Source organism: Pan troglodytes, chromosome 6 (assembly GCF_028858775.2).
Source record: "Pan troglodytes isolate AG18354 chromosome 6, NHGRI_mPanTro3-v2.0_pri, whole genome shotgun sequence".
NCBI lineage: Eukaryota > Metazoa > Chordata > Mammalia > Primates > Hominidae > Pan > Pan troglodytes.
The window spans coordinates 106,377,501-106,396,668 of record NC_072404.2 but is presented as its reverse complement, the minus strand read 5'-3'; the positions used below and the strand labels follow the sequence as shown (position 1 = coordinate 106,396,668).

Below are 19,168 nucleotides of genomic sequence, written 5' to 3'. Positions count from 1 at the left end.
CTGCACCTTGACTCCCTATTTCAGTATCAGTGTTTAATTCTACACTCGCCTTTGGTGCAGCCCACGGGGGCGGGGTAGTGGGAAGCAAGGAAAGATGGTCGCCCACCTCATTCCCAAAACATGTGCACTTTTGAGGCTTCTGATTGGAACACATTGTCCCCAGACATCACAGAGCCTTGTGCTGTGGCTTCTGCGATGTCTTTGGAATTTACTAAAAACAGATAGACTAAGACCCCTCCCCACTCCACAACAAGCAAAAACACACACAAGCGCGCGGGCGCGCACACACACAAACACACACACCCCCTCAGTACCCCCCACCCCCTTTTTAAGCAATGCTTTGTTGTGCTAAAACTAGTTGGACGAGTTAGGGTGTTACTGCTGCTCCCGAGGCCCTGGCCAATAGAACCAGATCCACCCCGCTGTGCGTAAGCGCGCAATTAAGGATTTAACCAAGGCTGTGCTGCGCCTCAGCCAGCAGTCAGCCGGCCGGAGACAGAGACTTCACGACTCCCAGTCTCCTCCTCGCCGCGGCCGCCGCCTCCTCCTTCTCTCCTCCTCCTCTTCCTCCTCCTCCCTCGCTCCCACAGCCATGTCTGCTTAGACCAGAGCAGCCCCACAGCCAACTCGGGCAGCTGCCGCCGCCACAACAGCAAGGACAGCCGCTGCCGCCGCCCGTGAGCGATGACAGGAGTGTTTGACAGAAGGGTCCCCAGCATCCGATCCGGCGACTTCCAAGCTCCGTTCCAGACGTCCGCAGCTATGCACCATCCGTCTCAGGAATCGCCAACTTTGCCCGAGTCTTCAGCTACCGATTCTGACTACTACAGCCCTACGGGGGGAGCCCCGCACGGCTACTGCTCTCCTACCTCGGCTTCCTATGGCAAAGCTCTCAACCCCTACCAGTATCAGTATCACGGCGTGAACGGCTCCGCCGGGAGCTACCCAGCCAAAGCTTATGCCGACTACAGCTACGCTAGCTCCTACCACCAGTACGGCGGCGCCTACAACCGCGTCCCAAGCGCCACCAACCAGCCAGGTACATGGACAGGGGGAAGGCTGGGCAGATACAGGGCGACTAGGACGCTGGGGGCGCGAGATGGGGTGGTAGATTGGGGGTCACAGCGGTTCACGGCAGTGGGGGCGCACGCGGCAGAAGGGAGTAGGACTCAGACCCTCCAACAAAGAGAGTTTCTCGGGCCAGCATTTTAGGGATTTTTAGTAGGAGAGCCCTGTGGAGGTTCGAACTAGCGTCTCTCCCCTCCGGCACCTTCCAAGGCCCTTCAGTCGCTGAATTCCCAGCTTGCCCGGCCAGGAAGCCGGCTAGGCTGGAAAGGGGATAGGGGTGGAGAGAAGAAAGAATCAAGCAGCTCCTGGCGTTTGCGTAACAAAGAGAAGGTTAGTTGGGAATTTTGGTAAGCGTGCTGGGTTGGTGCGAGTGGGAATAGAAGGCTGCCTCAAAAACTCAGTCAGGATTAGTTTGAGAGCCGCCACAAACTAGCACGGTGCGGGTGCCCTGAGCACGCTGGGTGGGGGTGGGGGGTTAAGGAGTTGTAGCCAGCCAGAGAAGAGCGCGCCGAGAGTTTTGCGGTTTATCCAGGCATTTCCAAAAACAAAAAGCCATTTAAAGGTGGAGGAGGGTTGCTGAGGGGTCACGTTGTAGGATAGATTTTTTTTTCTGTCTCCATAGGCGCCCACAATTTGTCTTTCCGTCCTCCTTTTTCGTCCACTTTGAAACTTACTTAGAGAGTTTAAGAGGGTTAGTGAGCTTGGGCGGTAAGAGAAAGGCATGAGGCTCGGCGGAGAGGTTTTATTGGTAAGGTTTGATCTCTTCCCACCAGCACATTAATAATCCTGCTAATATTAGCATCCCCTACTCTGGCAGAATTGAGACCACAGCCCTCATCCTCCACACTTCTCCCTGGAACTTGACACACACACACACACACACACACACACACACACACACACCCTGGAGAGGTTCTCCGTCAGTTCCAGAGGGGTGGTAGTTTTGAGGAAGGGGAGTTGTAGCCCCAGGGCACGTTTGTACAACACGCGTTTGGCAATCCCTCCCCCTCCCGCCCAAACCCATACTCATGACAGTGAGAATCTCGTCCTGACCTGCCGCCCCTTTCCTACGAAAACACCCCACCACCGATTCCTTCTCAGTGTGTGACTCTTGCTGAACTTTAAAAGAGAGCCCCGGGTTGAGGTGTCTACGTTTCTTTCACTCTCTCTGTATTCCGTGCATAAGTGGAAGATTTCTTTTCTTTTCTTTTCTTTTTTTTTGCCAAGAACATATTAAGTCTATTTGTAAAAGAAACCAGACACATCTGTGCCCTCGCAGATCTGCAGCGAGATTATGGGGGTTGCATAATCGACCCTCTGTCTGCGGCGGCCCCGACCGCTTGCTGCTGAAGTGAAGGAGCAGTTTGCTTGTGGGTCTTTGAACTTTGGAGACCTCGGTTAGCGTCTTCCCTGCCCAAGAGTCTGGCTTCTGCGGGCGCCCGAACAGACGCCGACAGAAGCAGGGTCACGGCCCAGGGCCACCTCCTTGAAGCCTGGGGAGGGGCTGGTGTTCTTGAAGCCTGGGGAGGGGCGGAAACGCGGAGGAGCACAGGGTGGGCGTAAAAACAAGTCCGGGAGAAGAAGGAACGACCGCAAGAGCTGAATCCCAGATGCCAAGGAGAAAGCAGTGTTGTAGGAAGCGCTTTGCACAAACTATCTGAATGAACAGAGTAGGAATTAATCAGAGGCTATCCCGCTTTTCCATATTTGGGGTAGGTGCATATTTATCGCGGTCCTGAAAAGCAAAGGTGGTGGTGATATGGGCGAAGAATGAAGACTGAGTGGTAAGAAACTCTAGGACTCTATTTGAGGCCCTTCCGCAAAAGGGGCATTGTCTGGTGACAAGCTTTAACTGAGTCTGTTTTGATTATTTAGAGAAAGAAGTGACCGAGCCCGAGGTGAGAATGGTGAATGGCAAACCAAAGAAAGTTCGTAAACCCAGGACTATTTATTCCAGCTTTCAGCTGGCCGCATTACAGAGAAGGTTTCAGAAGACTCAGTACCTCGCCTTGCCGGAACGCGCCGAGCTGGCCGCCTCGCTGGGATTGACACAAACACAGGTAAATACGCCGCTGCCATGCACTAGACCTGCCTGAGCTGCACGTCTGGTTGGGTCGCGCGGTTCAGTCTCGATGGGACTGGAGCTGTTTCGACAGTACCCGTGAGAAACTAATAGACCCAAAGACACCAGCCCCTATGCTTTTCCCTCGGTGAGTCAGGCCTTGAGACGGTGGGGATGGTATTCATCAGCGGTCTGGAGATACCTCCCACTAACCGCGCCCCCCGCCCCCACCCCGCAGCTGGCCTCCGGAGCTGTGGGGCTAATTTCGCGGGTTGAAAGCAAGCGGAGGGTTATTTCTAGGGCGGCCTAGGCAGCCCAGAGCAGCTATCTGGTTTTCTTAACAATGTAGAGCCTCCTCGGGGGTGAGCAAGGCCTGGTGTTCTCGCGGTGGTCTCAGGCTAAGAAAAGGCTGAGAACGTCGCCTGGAGCGGAGAAACTAAAGGGTCATGCCCTGAGCCTACGGGAGCTTCAGGCCACGGCCACCGAAGGGTCGCGAGGTGGGGGGCGCTATTGTACGTGGGAAGTCTTCCTGGATTGTCCCATTCCCTTTACTTCTCCAACCCAGCTGGGGCCTACGGAAGCATAAAGAATGTTCGAGTCGCCGCCAAGAGCTGCAGTCAGATTCTGGCCTCTCTGAGCTGCAGAGGGAGTGAAGGGAGTAGGACGGGAGGTTGGGAGCTCGCTCCTTTTTCTCACCACAGGCGCGCGTAGCCCGCCCCACGCCCCTTCCCCGCCGGGCTCGCGCGATTGTTTTGGAGACCTTCGCCGCGTTCCGCGCGTCCTGCGCAGGCTTACACGAGGCGCGCCGCCGCCGCGGACACTGGGGCGCACACCCGCCGCGCTGGCGTCCCCCACCCCCAGCCCAAACAAAAGACAAGCCTTGGGGTCGTGGCCTCGCTGGGCCGGGGCGCCCCGAGCCGGCCAGGGCGCCCTCTGGGGCCAGAGCTCCATGGTTTGCCTAAGGCATAGCTTCTTGGCGGTAGGCCGCAAGCGGCGGGGAGACGCCAGGCAGGGCTGGGCCGCCCAGAGGTCCGAAGATGCCTCCAGTCGCCGCCCCGGGGAAGGCGCGGGCGACCTCTGAGTGTCCCGGTAACGTGTGCCTTTGTTCCCCAACTCAGGTGAAAATCTGGTTTCAGAACAAAAGATCCAAGATCAAGAAGATCATGAAAAACGGGGAGATGCCCCCGGAGCACAGTCCCAGCTCCAGCGACCCAATGGCGTGTAACTCGCCGCAGTCTCCAGCGGTGTGGGAGCCCCAGGGCTCGTCCCGCTCGCTCAGCCACCACCCTCATGCCCACCCTCCGACCTCCAACCAGTCCCCAGCGTCCAGCTACCTGGAGAACTCTGCATCCTGGTACACAAGTGCAGCCAGCTCAATCAATTCCCACCTGCCGCCGCCGGGCTCCTTACAGCACCCGCTGGCGCTGGCCTCCGGGACACTCTATTAGATGGGCTGCTCTCTCTTACTCTCTTTTTTGGGACTACTGTGTTTTGCTGTTCTAGAAAATCATAAAGAAAGGAATTCATATGGGGAAGTTCGGAGAACTGAAAAAGATTCATGTGTAAAGCTTTTTTTTGCATGTAAGTTATTGCATTTCAAAAGACCCCCCCTTTTTTTACAGAGGACTTTTTTTTGCGCAACTGTGGACACTTTCAATGGTGCCTTGAAATCTATGACCTCAACTTTTCAAAAGACTTTTTTCAATGTTATTTTAGCCATGTAAATAAGTGTAGATAGAGGAATTAAACTGTATATTCTGGATAAATAAAATTATTTCGACCATGAAAAGCGGAATGTTTCTGAAAAATACTTCATTCTGCCCCTCTGATAACTGGCTAGTGAAGTTTTATTGAAGGCAACTAAAGAAGGACAAGCTCTGCAGAGATCCAACAAGGCAAAAAAGAAAACAGAAGTCGGGGCTCTATGCATGCAGACTGTATATGTATATATGTTCAATGCTATACTTTGTGTGTGTGTGTGCATATACATATATAAAATATATGGCATGTTTATAGTACTGCCATATCTCATAATTGTTTCAGGTAGAAAGTAATGCTGAAATAAAAATACATCCCTCTCACCCTGTATGTGAGTTAGAAGGCAGCAGAAATCCCTCAATAACCCCTCTGAATTCTAAGCTTAAAGCAATTATCTTGGAGAAGCGCCCCCACCCATCAGCCTCTGTGTAGTGCCAGAGCAATTAGACAAATTACCCTTCAAAGGGAGTTTCCAGAGATGAGAAAATGAAAAGAAAAAGAAATCTAGCCTCACACCTATTACATTTTTTAAAAATCTAAAATGTTTGGAGCATGGCAAATGATAGAACCTTGGACTCTTTGGAGTATGATTATAAATGTATCGGCTCTTTTCGAGAGATGAAAACATTGCAGATATTGTGAAGAGGGAACTTCAGGGTTGGGGAAAGGAAGGAATGAAAGCATTGTGGCGCCGTGTTGATTTCATTTTGTGTGAGATAATACTCTTAATATTTCCCTTCCCGCCTTCCTTTTTTCAGGAAGGAGCTTCCTCTGTTTTGCTTTTACATAAAACAGTGGCAAACGGGTTCTAAATGATGCAAAATAGAATCTGTTTACGAGGATTTCTCCTTTGGGAAGCCTTCTTTGGGATAGAGAGGAAGGACTTGCTGCAGCTGTGCCCTGTGTCCCTTCCTTCTTCTTGCACTCCTGCATGTAGATACCAACAGCATGACCAGAGCTATGCACTGCGCCTAAAGACCCAGGCCTGAATTGTAGGTGTCTTTCTGTCTGGCCGTCCTTCAGTGGGCCGGACTCTCTTTCCTTAGGATACGAAGGAAAATGTTGCGTTGGAAATTACAAGATGCATGTGAAATATTTTACAGCTAGGAAGTCAGCAGCAATAAATGTGACAAAAGAGCCTTCTTAAAGTGGGGGTAGATTAGAGCATAAAAAATTATATCCTGTCACTGAGGATTTCTCAGAAGGCTCTTCCAGGGTTGGGAGACTAGACCTGAAAAGGCACGCTATGTGCCTTGAGGGGAATTTACCTTACCTACATGTTTCTCTCTCTGTCTCGTCTCTCTCTCCTCTCTCTCTCTCTTTTTCTCTCATTTTCTCTGTCTCTCTGCCTGCCTCCTCCTCCTCTTCTCTCCCTACCTCCCTTCCACCTCCTTTATTTTTTTCGTTCTCTTCTCCTTTACTTTTTTTCTAGAAGAGTTACCAGGCCCGCCAGTGTGGAACAGCTTGCTTCTTGGAGGAATCAGTATTTTGACCGCTCTTTAGACATATCCCGCAGCCTGGCTCCGAGGCAGAACTACGCCCGGCAGCCTGGCCTGTGGACCCCTCCTCCGGCACCCCCAGCGGCCGCGACTCAATATTTCCGTCTCCCCAGTCCGCTCCAGCCGTACTTTCTCGGAAGGAGCACTGGGTGCGGGGAAGAGGGGGCAATAGGAAGGTTTGCGGAGGGCGGGGGGGGGGGGGGGCGGGAAGCCAAAGGGTGCCCCATTTTGTTTTCTGCGCTCACAGAGAATAGGGGGATTGGGGAAGAGATGAAGATATCCACTTCCTGCTTTTCTTTCTTTGCTTGTAAGGATTTCGGGAGTTTCCATTACACGGAGAGCTAGCGCTTTATTTCTGGCGACTCCGACTGGGAGAAACCCGCGCTCGCGGTGTGCCAGCGCCTGGCTTTCCCCTGCGCGGACGCCTCTCCCTGCCAAGGGGTGCGTGTTTGGGAAGGTTGGGGGTGAGGGCGCACCCACTGCACACCTCCAATATTTCTCACCTACTGGCTGCCTGTGAGTGGCAAGAATGTGCTTGGAACATACTGTTTTCCTTTGTGCACACAAAGAGGGCAGATATTTTTCCAGCTGTCCCTATCAACTCCCCAGCCCCATTACTGGTGGAAAAGAAGGGGGATCCCTTCCTCATCCCTATTCACCAGGCGCGGCCGAGCTGAGGGAAGGGAGGGTTCGGATTCTTCTGGAGAAAGAGGGAAGCTCTTTCTAAATGACCACTCCTCCACCCTAGCTTTGAGGCTGCTTGTCGTTAAGATCACTAAAGCCTCATTGCGAGGTGGCCCAGACTAACTCCGCGCGGACACAGACTTGGTTTCAGGATTCCTTCCCTTGTGCCAACCTCACTTCTTCCACTCGCAAAGGCCTCTTCTCTCGTGCGGTTTTTATTTTTTAGCTTGGTCTGGGAGCCGTGGACAAAAATATTCTGGTAAACCAGTCTGCAGCGGGCTTTCCCTGGCCCCATGGGGATTCTCTCAGGGGAATTTAACTCCCTGCCGTCCCGAGCCCAAGGATGTAAAAATAACAGATCTTCAGCAAAGTCTAAAAATATCTATGTGATGTTTCTCTCCCTTGCCCTCCCTTCCACCTTCTCTTCCTCTCCATTGTTTTTCCTACGTCGAATATAAACGTGCTCCACTCCCCAGCATATTCCCGGACCAGCCGGCCCCACTCTTGACATCGCACTGGGTGACCCCTCTGCCTGCCCCTTCCGGTTTCCACTTGCCTAGCTCTCAGTATAGTGCTCCCAAGACGAATCAAGTCCTTTCTAAGATTAATGCTCTTTTCAGTGGGCGTCTTCATACTCCCCACCCCTTACTTACAACACCTCACCCCCACCTTCAGAGCTCCTCACAAACCCCAGGAAGGCTGGGGCATGCGGTCAGGGCCAGCGCGATTCCTCGGTGCCCAGACCACCTCCGGGGCCATCCTGTAAGAGATCAGATAAATTGGCCTTTGTTTGAGGCTCGGGTTGAGCTAGGCGGATTTCTGCCCTTTTCCCCCCCTTTTTCCTGGCGGCCACCTCCTTGTGGGACAAGGGGCGGCCTGGGGATCCGAGAGAAGCCGCATTCCTGTGGGTGCCAGGCGGCTCCAGTGCTGAGCCACAGGGCCTGAGACACACACACAGAGGAACCCGCAGACCTCGCTGCCCTTGATCTCGCTCGCTCGCTCTCCCTCCCGTCGGGGCACCCACCCGGGAGCCTGTCCACTCACACTCGGATCCACCCAGGGCACGGCCTCAGGCCCGAGAGCGTTGATCCGCACAAAGACACAAACGCACACAACCCCCTCCAGTGACACAGGCCAGGCCAGGATCTCCCCGCCCATGTCAATCTCCTCTCTCCCGCCCCTTATCCCACAATCCCAGACGCGTCGGCTGGCCTCCTCTGGTTCCTTTGATCCCACCGGACGCCCCACGGCTCGCGGCGTCCTGGCCGCGCCGTCCTGGGAGTCACCCACAGCGCGCCAAAGCCAGGCTGCGCTCACCTCCTCCCAGCGCACCCTATAGCTCACTCCAGCCTTGACACCGCTCAGTCTCCTGAGCTCTCCAGCCCGAAGAGCCTGGGATGCCTGCCGGAACACTGCCCCCACATCCTTCTTCTTAGCGCTTCCTTGTATTCTGGGAGAGGGACCTTTAGGCTACCCAACCGCCCCTCCTCTCCGCCCCATCCCTGCAACCCCTTGGATCGCGCGCCTCCCAATGGTCACTGGGATCTTGCCAACCTAGAGCTCTCTAGCCCTCCCGGAGGCACACCCAGAGGGCAGACGCCCTCGGGCACCTCTGGGAAGCTCGCCACGCCGGCGGATCCGCCTGCGGTCACCCAGCTCCTCCACCCTTAAGCACCCCCTCCCACAGTAGCCGGTGGAGGCTCCCGCCGCTCCAGAGCTTGGGGAGGGGGCGCTGCGGCTTGCTCTCGGCCTCGGCTCGCGCTCCCAGGTTGCCCGCGGTCTTTGCACACAGTGCTTGGTTTTTTTCAACCTCAGCCCAGTCGCAGCGAACTCTGGGCCTTAAAAATAGCCCAAATAGCGGTGGCACATGTGGGATTGGTTAAATATTTTCTACGCAGCCCTGTCTCTTCCCCCCCGCGCCAACCCCCAGCGTTTTCTGTTGCATCTGACAGGCTTTAGATTCCTCAGGGCAGAAAGTATACATTGTATCTATTGCATGTGTGTGTGTGTGTGTGTGTGTGTGTGTGTGTGTGTGTGTGTGTTTGGGGTGGGGAGCCTTTCCTTTCAATCATCCAAGACTGCCGGCTGTAATGTAATAACCTGTTTTATAGGTCGGGCTCTAACCGTGAAGATAGGAACTGAGGGAATTTACATGAACCTCTCTTTAAAGCAGATGAGAGTCCTGCTTTGCATCAATTAAATGTTCCTGCTCTTTTGTTCACTTGGACTTCTTATTTACTTCTGATTTATGGGATCCGAAGGAGTCTCTTTGCCAAAAGCACATGTATTATTGAGTCTGTTCCACATCCTAAACCAAGATTTATATAAAACCGTGAAATACCACACATTACGACCTTTCACCACAGGAAGGAAAAAAAATGGCTTTATAACATCATTCTACACACATACCCTCCCTCTCTCCTAGCTTCGGTAAGGATTCTCTGTGGGATCTTCACCATGCAGTCTAGTGTATTTTTTTTTTTTTAAGAAGTGGGTGAGGGTGAAGGGTGGTAAACAGTTCCCAAGCTATGATTTATTTTAAAGGCTTTTTTTTTCTCTCGCTAACCAAGAAGACAGAAACCTGCCAATGGAAGCTTATTGTCATCCAGGACTATTTCTGCCACTTGCCATTTGCAAGGTCAGGGAAGAGGGGCGGAGGAAGAGCAGGATATGGACTCAACTTTCATCTATAAACAGGGGTCACTAAACAGGGGACATTTCATTATTGCCCTTAAATTCACAAGAGCTAGGAAACCTGCTTGCCATCCTGCAGGGTGGCCCTGGTTGGGCAGCTCCCGGGTCTGTGAAGTGGTGGGAGGAGGGAGAGTCGACACACATTGGCCCAGAGGCTAGAAAAGATGCCTAGGAAATTCTCTGTATTCATGGTGGGAAAATTGAGCTCCTGGGGATAAATGGGCTTTAGGTATCTTTGACTAGGTGGTCCCCACCAGGAACCAGAACTAGACTCCAGAACCCTCCACCAGGGCAGGGTTCATCCTCCTGGAAGAAACAGCTTGAACCCCTAGAGCTCTTTGACTCTGGGACCAGCGTAGTCCCCCAGCCTGTCTCCAGCCTCTCTTGCTCTAACTCTCCCTCTCTTGCTCTAACTCCCTCCTTCTTTGGTCCTCCTATATTTTAATAAGATTGACCTTGCTCATTTTAGCACATTGGTGACAGGTAGCAAAAGCAGCAGCTGGACTGGTTTATATGGGGGGGGGGAATGTTAATTAATAAAAGTTAATGATAGGATTAAAACCAATAGCCAGCCAAGCCAACTGGAGAAGACAGCTTCCCAGCCGGCTATATTTAATTAGCAGCAATTAATACGTTTTCTGCTAATATCCTTTAGGATTCTATGACTTAGTTCCTGCTGAAAGAGAATGAAGACAGAGGGCAGAAACACAAGTGCCCAAGGGCATTTTGCTTGGATAACAAGAGAGACAGCAAATTCATTTAAGAAAATGTTCATAAACAAGTGACAGGCACACTCTCAGGCGATTTTGTGGAAACAATGGTGAAACTGACAAATGTTCTTTGCTTTGGGGGAGGGACACCTTTTTAAAACAGGAAAATGTTTCTGGAGAGAGAAGGGGGAAAAAAAGACAGGGGGTTGGAAAAAAGAAAGAAAAAGAAAAATTATTTTAGACTCCAGACAAGCAGCAGATGCAGCAGCCCTTGCAAACACATCAGCCCTGCACTATTGAAGATTTGGACATGAAATGCTTCAGACCACTGATTTGCTATTTTCTTAATTCTCGCTCTTCTTTTTCCATATGAATCAAACAGTCTTTTGTCCGTCAGGGTTTGATTTGATCGCTACTGTTCACATTTCACTTTTGTATTTTCCTCTTCCTATACCATTACTCATTGAGTGCCCTGTGAAATTACAATCGTACATTTTCAGCTCAGCAACCCATTTGCAGTGCAAAAATAGGGTCTAAATAATGGCTGAATTAGCCCTACTGGACAGTTTCAGATGTAACACTCTGTAATAATTATATTGCAGGCTGGATTAGGATGCTATTATCATAATCTGGACGTTTACAATTATCTGTAATTTGCAAAGATGCGCCAGGTCTTGATTACAGCAGTTTTTTTTTTTTTTTGTACCACGCTAACCATCACTAAACAGTGACAGTAATAACAGCTAATTTTGCTGGCAATATAAGAGGTGCTGGGGTGTGCAAACAATTTCACACCTGGATGTGCTCACTCAACCAAGAATATAGAGAAAGAGCTTCTGCCCTGAGACTCAGAAAAATATTCTCCTGTGCTTCGGTTCAGTATAGATTTCTAAACCCTGATCATTGCTTAAGAGATATTCACTGAGGGTAAGTTTTTATTTCTTGCATACTTCAAGGAACAGTTCTTATTTCTCTTCTCACACTTTCCAAGATACATGTTGCCGTTGTAATTTATCATGGGCTACAACTTTGCTTTATAGATTTCTCTGTGCTGACCTTTTATCCCCTCTAACAGTAAAAAGGGTTGTTGTTCTGTTGAGTGAAAGGATTCCAGTGAGAATGGGATCCTTAAGTATTCGATTTGTCTTTCTTGTTTTCTATGTTATTGATGTATTTGGTGCAGCTTGTGACTGGAGCCTGCGAAAAGTACCATGTTTCTATAAGGTGTGGAGAGACTCGGCTGGAGATTCCAAGCTAAAATCTATTTGAAAATTATTATTCACAGCTAATCCTAGGTAAATCCAGAGAGGTCTTTACACGTGGCCATGATTTTAGATTTTGAGGCGACAAGATATCAAACGGAGCTCGCGACGGGGCTCCTTTAGAACCACAGGTATGCGGACATTTGCAAAGGCAGGTGTAGTCTGATGAATCTCTGGACGGTGAAGCCCCTTCGACATCTTTCCTCCACTTGGGGGAAGGTTTCCGGAATAACTGGCCTCTGAACCCCTTCAAGGCTGCTTTTCAGGGTCTTTGCCTCAAGCTGGTGTGTTGGGGCGGTGGGGGTGGGGGGAGGCTATGCGGATCTTGGAGTTACTGCCCGCCGAGAACAAACGCTGCGACCTTGGGGTTGGAGGGGCATGATTGGCTGAGACGCAGAACCGAGCTAGGGAGCTAGAAAACCCAGATTTAGGGACGCACCAAGGAAGTCTCCAGCAAGAAGCGGTGCTGTTCTATCTATAGATGACTCTGTTTCCTGACCGTGTAGACATTGTAAGCAACTAGAGATGTTAAGTGCCTGAGAAATCTTTGGTTTTCCATTCCAGTGCAAAAAGGCCTTTCTCCGGCGGCAGAAACCTTTTGACTAAGTTGTGTCAAAAGATAATGAGATGTTTATTGGTGCCAAACAGAAATCGTTCTCTTCATCCCCTCCCTCCTCTACCCCACCCCCAGCTATTGTTCTCTCTCTCCCCCACTTTATCTCTTTTTAAATAGGAAATACGGTCAGAACTAGGCTCCACAGCTCGAACTCTGCAACCTCTGGAGAAGTCCGAACGTGGGGAGGCGTCGTAGGCACCACCACTGGGCGATGCCTTTCGCCCACGCCCCTCCTACCAATCCCTCCCTCGGGAATCCGCTTACCATAGGGTCAATACATTCTAAAGAGTGAAAATATTAACCCTTAAGGTTCAGAGGATCCAGAGAAAGCCCAGTTCCAAGGGCAGTCTGGGGTGGGGGGGACTACTTGGCAGAATTTCTTGTTTAATTAAACTCCTGTTAAGAGATAAAGAGATAGATACAAATGCATCATGACAACACCTCGAATATGTCAACATGCATTTGCCGGGTTTCAGAATGTTATGCACTCACAGTGGTTTGGCATGTATCTGGTGAATTTTTTTAAAGAAAAATTAGTGTTGGTTTCGATGTATGGTAGCATTCTCCCTAACGTAATTTGAATAATTCAGCAAAGCCCCACTACCAGCTGTACTTCTGCAGCCTCTTCCATTCTTTTCAGCATTATAATTTTGGTTAATTTTCAATTTTAGGTCCTACGTCTCTGCAATTTGTGTATGAATAACAGAATAATTTCCCTCTTTTGTTTCGCCTTTCCTGTTCCTGAATCTAAATAAAGATGGCTTTTTAGTATTAAAAGTGGAAGAAAATTACAGGTAATTATCTTTGACGGTAAAAACGCTGTAATCAGCGGGCTACATGAAAAATTACTCTAATTATGGCTGCATTTAAGAGAATGGAAAAAAACCTTCTTGTGGATAAAAACCTTAAATTGTCCCCAATGTCTGCTTCAAATTGGATGGCACTGCAGCTGGAGGCTTTGTTCAGAATTGATCCTGGGGAGCTACGAACCCAAAGTTTCACAGTAGGAAGGGGGAAAAAAGAAAAGAAAACATTTTTCCTAATGTAACAATGCGAATGCTAGAAAATGACAAGACTGATCGGTTTTAAACCATTCTGAAGACTGACTGAGCGTGGAAGTTGCTCAACAAAAAAAGGAACGGGTATATTGGTAAGTAGTCTTTGCTTTGTGTCTAATTATAGTGACTGTCCTTTTGCACAACTGTATGTCGCTGTCATTATATGGAGCACTCTGAGTATCTCTATTGACTTCTGATAAATGGCTCAGTGGTTTCAAGGTTCATAATTTGAAGGATGCCCAGGTCTGTAGCCATTAATTCTCGCAGTATGGGGCTTCCTGCTTGTATGACGAAAGGACTTTTCATTTTCATTATTTCTGTGCTTTCCCCAAGATCGGAAGGATGTATTTCATCCAGGATAGTGCATTTTCCTACCTAGATAGCTGGCAATGGGTTTTAAACATTAAGTAGGCATAATTGTGCACTCTACTCTCTATTTTTTTCTTTCCTATATTTTAAAAAACTGCATCCAAACAAAGACAAATATGGCTGTATTATTTTGGCTGGGAAAAGGGAAAGGAGAATACTCAGTTTCAGCACTAGAAACTACTGTGATGTCTAGAAGTTAACTTGAGGATAGGTCATTCTAATGTTTAAAACATAGATAAATGTGTAGAAATTACAATAAAAACGTAATATGTAAAGAAAGTTGAAAGAACATCCATGGTTAATGTTAAAGTACCTAAGACAAAGGCTAGTGTGCAAACTGACATCTTTGCAGGCACTTGATGTTCATATATATACATATGACTTCCCATATTAGGAAATAGAATTTTTTTAAGGGTGATAGAAAATTTAATGGGGGGAAGGGAAGTGAGGGAGGAGGGAGGAAAGAGAGGGACAGAGACACACAGAGAGAGAAATATACAAGACACTCAGCGTTTTGTGGCTTTTACTCCATATATGAAAGAAGACAAAAACATACAAAGTATATGTACAACTAAAATTCAACAATATATACAGAAATGTTTCTTGATATAAACGTCCCTATTAGCTTTGTGAATGCCACCAATTCACCTAGTAAAGGTGTCAAAGCAATAGAATGGTGATTTTGATTGTTTCCTCCGTCTTTCCTGATTCCAGTTCAGGGTTTGGGGGGGTGGGGTGGGGAAAGAGTGGTTTTTGTTTTGTTTTTTTTAATCAACCATCATTCCTGGTCATTGCATTTTGATAAAACATGCAGCATTCCCTTTGTAGCAATGTTCTAATCTTACAGCCACTTTTTCCTTTTTCTTTAGACAAGGGCTGTTATGTGAGGAATTTTCTTTTTCTCGTCAGTCTGGGAATGGTAAATAAAAATGCAGGAGTCCAAAATGCTTCTCTTTCACCATGTAATGTCTTAAACTCATTAAACAAGTAAAAACGCTGCCATGTTTGTGCAGATTCTTCTGGTTGGGGGAAAATCTGTTTTTAAAAAAAAGTCATTTTGATGGATACTCCCAAAGAGAAGAAGAGACTCAGAGCCTGGATCCCAAGGGGTAAGAGAAAATATCCTTACAGTAAGGGGTTTCAGGAGTGCTGGCATAGAAACCAGTTTCTCTCTCACACATGCTCTTTCTCTCTCTCTGAGATGCAAGATCAATTACTGACGTTGCTCAAGAGAGAAGGTAAATGAGAAAAAAGGTGAAAGGCAAAAAGAAAAGAAAGGTAGAAAGGAAAAGGAAAGAAAGAAGGAATGGAGGAAAGGAAGAAGTAAAAAGAAAGGAGAGGGAGAGAGAGAGGGAGAGAGAATGAGCCTAGTCGGCTTCTTGCCACACTTATGAGCTCTCCTAAGCCTGCTCCTTTGGCTCCTTTTCGCAGATACAAGCAGGTCCCGGATCCTCTTTTCCTTGTTCAGACGTTTCCCTAGGGTGTTCCCTTGGGCAACTCACATCATCTGTGGTCTCTGCATCGTGTCCTGGTGTGGAGAGGAGTACCAGTGAGAATAGCCAGGCATGTAGCTGTTGGGGGGCATACTGACACCCTTGGCCGAGGCAGAAACGTCCCAGACTGGAGGCAGCGCTGGCGAGCGTGGCGACAGGGCCGCCGAGCCCTGGAGGGGGTCGCTCTCATGAGGATTACTGCCCTGCTTCAGCAGTTTCTTAAACTTAGAGCGTTTGTTCTGAAACCATATCTTCACCTGCAAGAAATGCAGCAATCATTAGGCCCATAAACATCAAACCAGTGCCTCTAACGTCACTCAGGGATTTAGAAGCAATATTAAAAAAGCAAAAAAACAAAAAACAAAAAACAACCACCGCCAACGCCTACAAGCCAAGTCCCCGCCTCCTTCAACCTCTTTCTAGCCTCTTACAGTCCCACTTCCTACAACATACTAGGTATCTTGCCTGGATACCTAAAGTTATTGTAATTCTAGAATTGCGTGCTAGCGTAGGTTTAAAACAACAGTATAAATAAGAAAAAGCTGAATGAGATGACCAGGTCCAAAGCCTAAAGGATTTTTAAAAGCAGCCCTTTCAAATCAAAGCCATTCAATTGAATGCACCTCCTCTGAAAGTCTTGTCATTTTACATAAAATTTAGTAATGTAAATTTAGTCTATGTAAAATAACTATTTTACACAGTCATTTTCTCCGTGTACATGCGTAGAGATACCCAAAAGCTGTTATCTCTATAAAGGTACAAGGAGCAAATGACTGAAGGAATTACAGCCTGTACATTTATAACTAAATGCCTTGAATATATCTATGCATATATTGCATATGCCATAGATTATACATGAAGCATCTTTCTCCAGACATAAATATATCCCCATAACCTTGCAGGGATTAAGGACTGCAGCTCCTTCATTCCCTATTTTGTATGTTGCCTAGTCAAACTGTGGTCAAGGATCATCACATGATTGTTAGTATAGTAATTAAAAGTCAAAGGGCTTCTGAAAATTAAACGTGAATCGGGAATCTGGGATGGGAGCATATCTAGGCCAACATTTCAGATCTACTTTATTTGAAGAAGGAAATTTTATGGTGCAGCTTCCTTTACCTTTAAAATTCCCTAGCCATAAGAATCTACTTTTTCAAGACGCATACAAGTCACTGAATAGCCGGAATCCCTTCATATCAAACCCCAAATATTATGAATAGCAATATGGAAAGAGAAAACAGGCTAAATTGAAAAAGAGCTTAAGGAACAACTGTCTTAAGTCAACACACAATCAGTCTGCAGCAACAGTCTCATAAAACCTGAGGTCCCCTTGCTGAAGATTACCTACATCAGATGAGGCCTACTTACTCCATGTAGGTAAATTAATCAACAAAAACTGCAGGTGATTGCAGCCTGGCTTTTTGACCAGGGTCCTAATATACTCACCTAAGCTCCTTCTTGTGAAATCTGAAATGCCTTCTATGGCTTTCAAATTAGTAGGATGGGAGAACTTCAGTAACCGTACTTAACTGTGGCTTCACCTGTTACAATTTTGGTAACATTTCTCTTTGATCTCCAACTCTGCCACTGCACCCAAGTCCTGTGCTCCAGGGAGGCAGCTCAGACCACATCAGCCTGTCACCCAGATGACTTAACCACCGTGCTTAGGGAAATCTTCAGAAAAACCCACCTTGACACTCCTAGGATAAATAGATTGCACTTTGGAGCCTTTACTAAACCTCATTGGAACCTATGCCTACTTTGTTTTTTCTTAGTTCATTTCACAAGTTTTCTTTCTGTGTCAATGAGTTGAAAACCTTATTAGTTCCCAGGGCCTACAAAAGGATCCTTAAAAAAGTTGAACCTTATTCTGCCTCCTGGCTTGTACACCTTTTTCTCCTAAATGTTTGTTCTCTTTCATGTTGTTCTGCTCTGGAATAACACTCAATTGAATTATGAGTTTGGTCACAAAAGGATTCTAGGCTGGGGTGGGGTCGCCGAGGGTTGGGAGGATGTGCAAATCCAATCCAGTATTCAATACCAGGTCATTCATTCCAAACTGTGTTGTCCCAGGAAAGTGCATAACTGGAGCAAAAGGCATTTGTCATTAAGCTCCTTCCATCCTTGGTTGACTAGGCCAACAATTCCTCCTGATGTGCTCCCTGCCCGATCTGCAAGCGGTACCAGCATTTCAGGGATACTTGGGCTTCTCGGGAATTACCTGTGTTTGTGTCAGTCCTAAGGAAGCTGCCAGTTCGGCTCTCTCTGGAAGGGCCAGATACTGTGTCTGCTGAAAGCGATGGTTTAAAGCCTGGAGCTGCAGGCTGGAATAAATGGTCCGAGGCTTCCGAATCTTTTTCCCTTTTCCATTGAACCTGATTTCCCCGTTTTCAATCACTGTAGTTTTTTGTTGATCTGCAAGCAAATAATACAGAGGAGCGGTCACCCGGGAGGCTACTGCTGCCATCTCCCTGCTCCTGGCGTGGCATGCAACGAGTCTCCCCAAAGCCCAATAAGGGTTACCTCGAAAAATCCCTATGATGCCCCGACCTCTCTTGGTCCACTCTGCCCGTGTGCTCCCAGCGTCTGCGTAATCTCCTTGACCCAGTCCCTGGCCCGAACAATGTGCAGCGTCTGGGCCAAGGGAGCGCCAGAGGCCCTCAGACAAACAGCCCGCTTTGCCGCAGCGGAGGCGGTGCCGGAGGCTCTCTGGGGTGCGCAGCGCAGCAAGGCGGCAGCTGTCCGGGCGGAGCGGGGCCCCTGTGCCCGGCTTAACAGTACCTGAAGCTGTGCTTGAGCCACCCAGGTGTTTACGCGGCCAGTTGACTTGATGTCACCAGCTCCAAGCTCAGTGCATCAAGCATCCTCGGCATGTTTTGAAATGACTCTCCTGAGGAGGACCAAATCCTCAAACAAAACACAACCAACAGCTCAGACCAGCCCACGAGCAGGCTGCGCCTCTCACGGCAACTTTGTCCCCCTCGGGTGCTGAGAACCATCAGCCCGAGGTTCTTTGCTTCCCCTCCGCGAACAAAGGAGCAGCCAACACTGTAGCGAAAACCTAGATAGGGGGCCCGGTCAGGGATGAAGGTGAGGGACACTTTAAAGCCCACTGGAAAGAGCCTGACTGTTACTAGTTTAACCAGAGCGAAAGCCACGCCAGCTTCCCTCCGAGTCACTGAGGAGCACGGGGCGCCCCACGCAAAGTAGGCCACTGCCTGCCCAGCGTGGGCTGGGAAGCAAAACACACTCCCCAGTTCCGGCCCAGAAATGTCCCCAGCCGGGTCAAACGTGGGTTACAGCCTGGAGGGAAGGAGCAAGGAAAAGGGCGCACAGACCCAGGAGGCTGGAGAGCGCAGTGTGGACTAACTCGTCGAACGAAGCCTGCGCCGGGCCCGGGACTCAGCCCGAACTGCGCGTCGGAGGAAGGAGAGCGAGGCGGGCCGCGCCGCGCCGCAAGGAAGCTGAGGGTCCGCGGCGGCGGGAAGGGGCCCGGCTGGGAGAGGCCGGCAGGCAGGCGCCAGGCGAGCGGGCGCGCACGGGGCCCGGCCAAGGGCGCGCGGGGCCGCCTGGGGGAGGGGGCCGGCGGAGGCCCGGGCGTCGAGGAAGTGAGCGGGCGGGCGGGCGGGCGGGGTAGGGGGCAGTCGGGAGGCGGGAGAAGCGAGCTGCCCCAGCGGCCTCTCACCTGTGTCGTCCCCTCGCGTCTGGGCGGCTGCGCTGCTGTTGTGGTAGGACTGGAGGTAAGGGCTGTGCTGCGAGTGGCTCATGTAGGGGTAGGCGGCGAGCGAGCGGTGGTTGTAGGAGTTCCCTCCGCCCGACGCGTAGGGCGAGCCGTGGTGGTGGTGCTGGTGGTGGTGGTGGTGGTGCGAGCCGGCCGCTGCCGCCGCCGCCGCCG

At 49.5% G+C, this 19,168-nt stretch overlaps 2 protein-coding genes and 1 long non-coding RNA gene across 3 annotated transcripts in view; 2 read left to right on the top strand and 1 right to left on the bottom strand.

The window, feature by feature from the left end:
- Positions 1 to 342: 342 nt before the first annotated feature.
- Positions 343 to 5,568, top strand: DLX5 (distal-less homeobox 5). Its single transcript, XM_519218.6, has 3 exons — positions 343 to 1,039; positions 2,944 to 3,128; positions 4,249 to 5,568. The coding sequence occupies exons 1-3, from the start codon at positions 685 to 687 to the stop codon at positions 4,576 to 4,578; spliced, it is 870 nt and encodes a 289-aa protein (XP_519218.2). The 5' UTR covers positions 343 to 684; the 3' UTR covers positions 4,579 to 5,568.
- A 7,498-nt stretch (positions 5,569 to 13,066) lies between these two features.
- The window catches only part of LOC104007329 (uncharacterized), a 46,921-nt gene continuing 40,819 nt past the window's right edge, over positions 13,067 to 19,168 (top strand). Inside the window, exon 1 of the long non-coding RNA XR_008549041.2 lies at positions 13,067 to 13,503. This is a non-coding gene — a long non-coding RNA (uncharacterized LOC104007329). The remainder of the gene's footprint in view (positions 13,504 to 19,168) is intronic.
- DLX6 (distal-less homeobox 6) overlaps positions 14,287 to 19,168 on the bottom strand; it is a 5,123-nt gene continuing 241 nt past the window's right edge. The window contains 3 exon segments of the mRNA NM_001251889.2: positions 14,287 to 15,530; positions 17,495 to 17,688; positions 18,959 to 19,168. The exon segment at positions 18,959 to 19,168 is cut by the window's right edge and continues 241 nt beyond it. Of these exon segments, the coding sequence (NP_001238818.2) occupies positions 15,279 to 15,530; positions 17,495 to 17,688; positions 18,959 to 19,168 (656 nt within the window). The 3' untranslated portion in view covers positions 14,287 to 15,278.

Bases quoted from the DNA above. Each gene is read 5' to 3' on its own strand.
- DLX5 (XM_519218.6), top strand. From the start codon at position 685: ATGACAGGAGTGTTTGACAGAAGGGTCCCCAGCATCCGATCCGGCGAC. The intron at 1,040-2,943 runs GTACATGGACAG...TTGATTATTTAG, and splicing joins AAGCGCCACCAACCAGCCAG to AGAAAGAAGTGACCGAGCCC. The intron at 3,129-4,248 runs GTAAATACGCCG...TCCCCAACTCAG, and splicing joins TGGGATTGACACAAACACAG to GTGAAAATCTGGTTTCAGAA.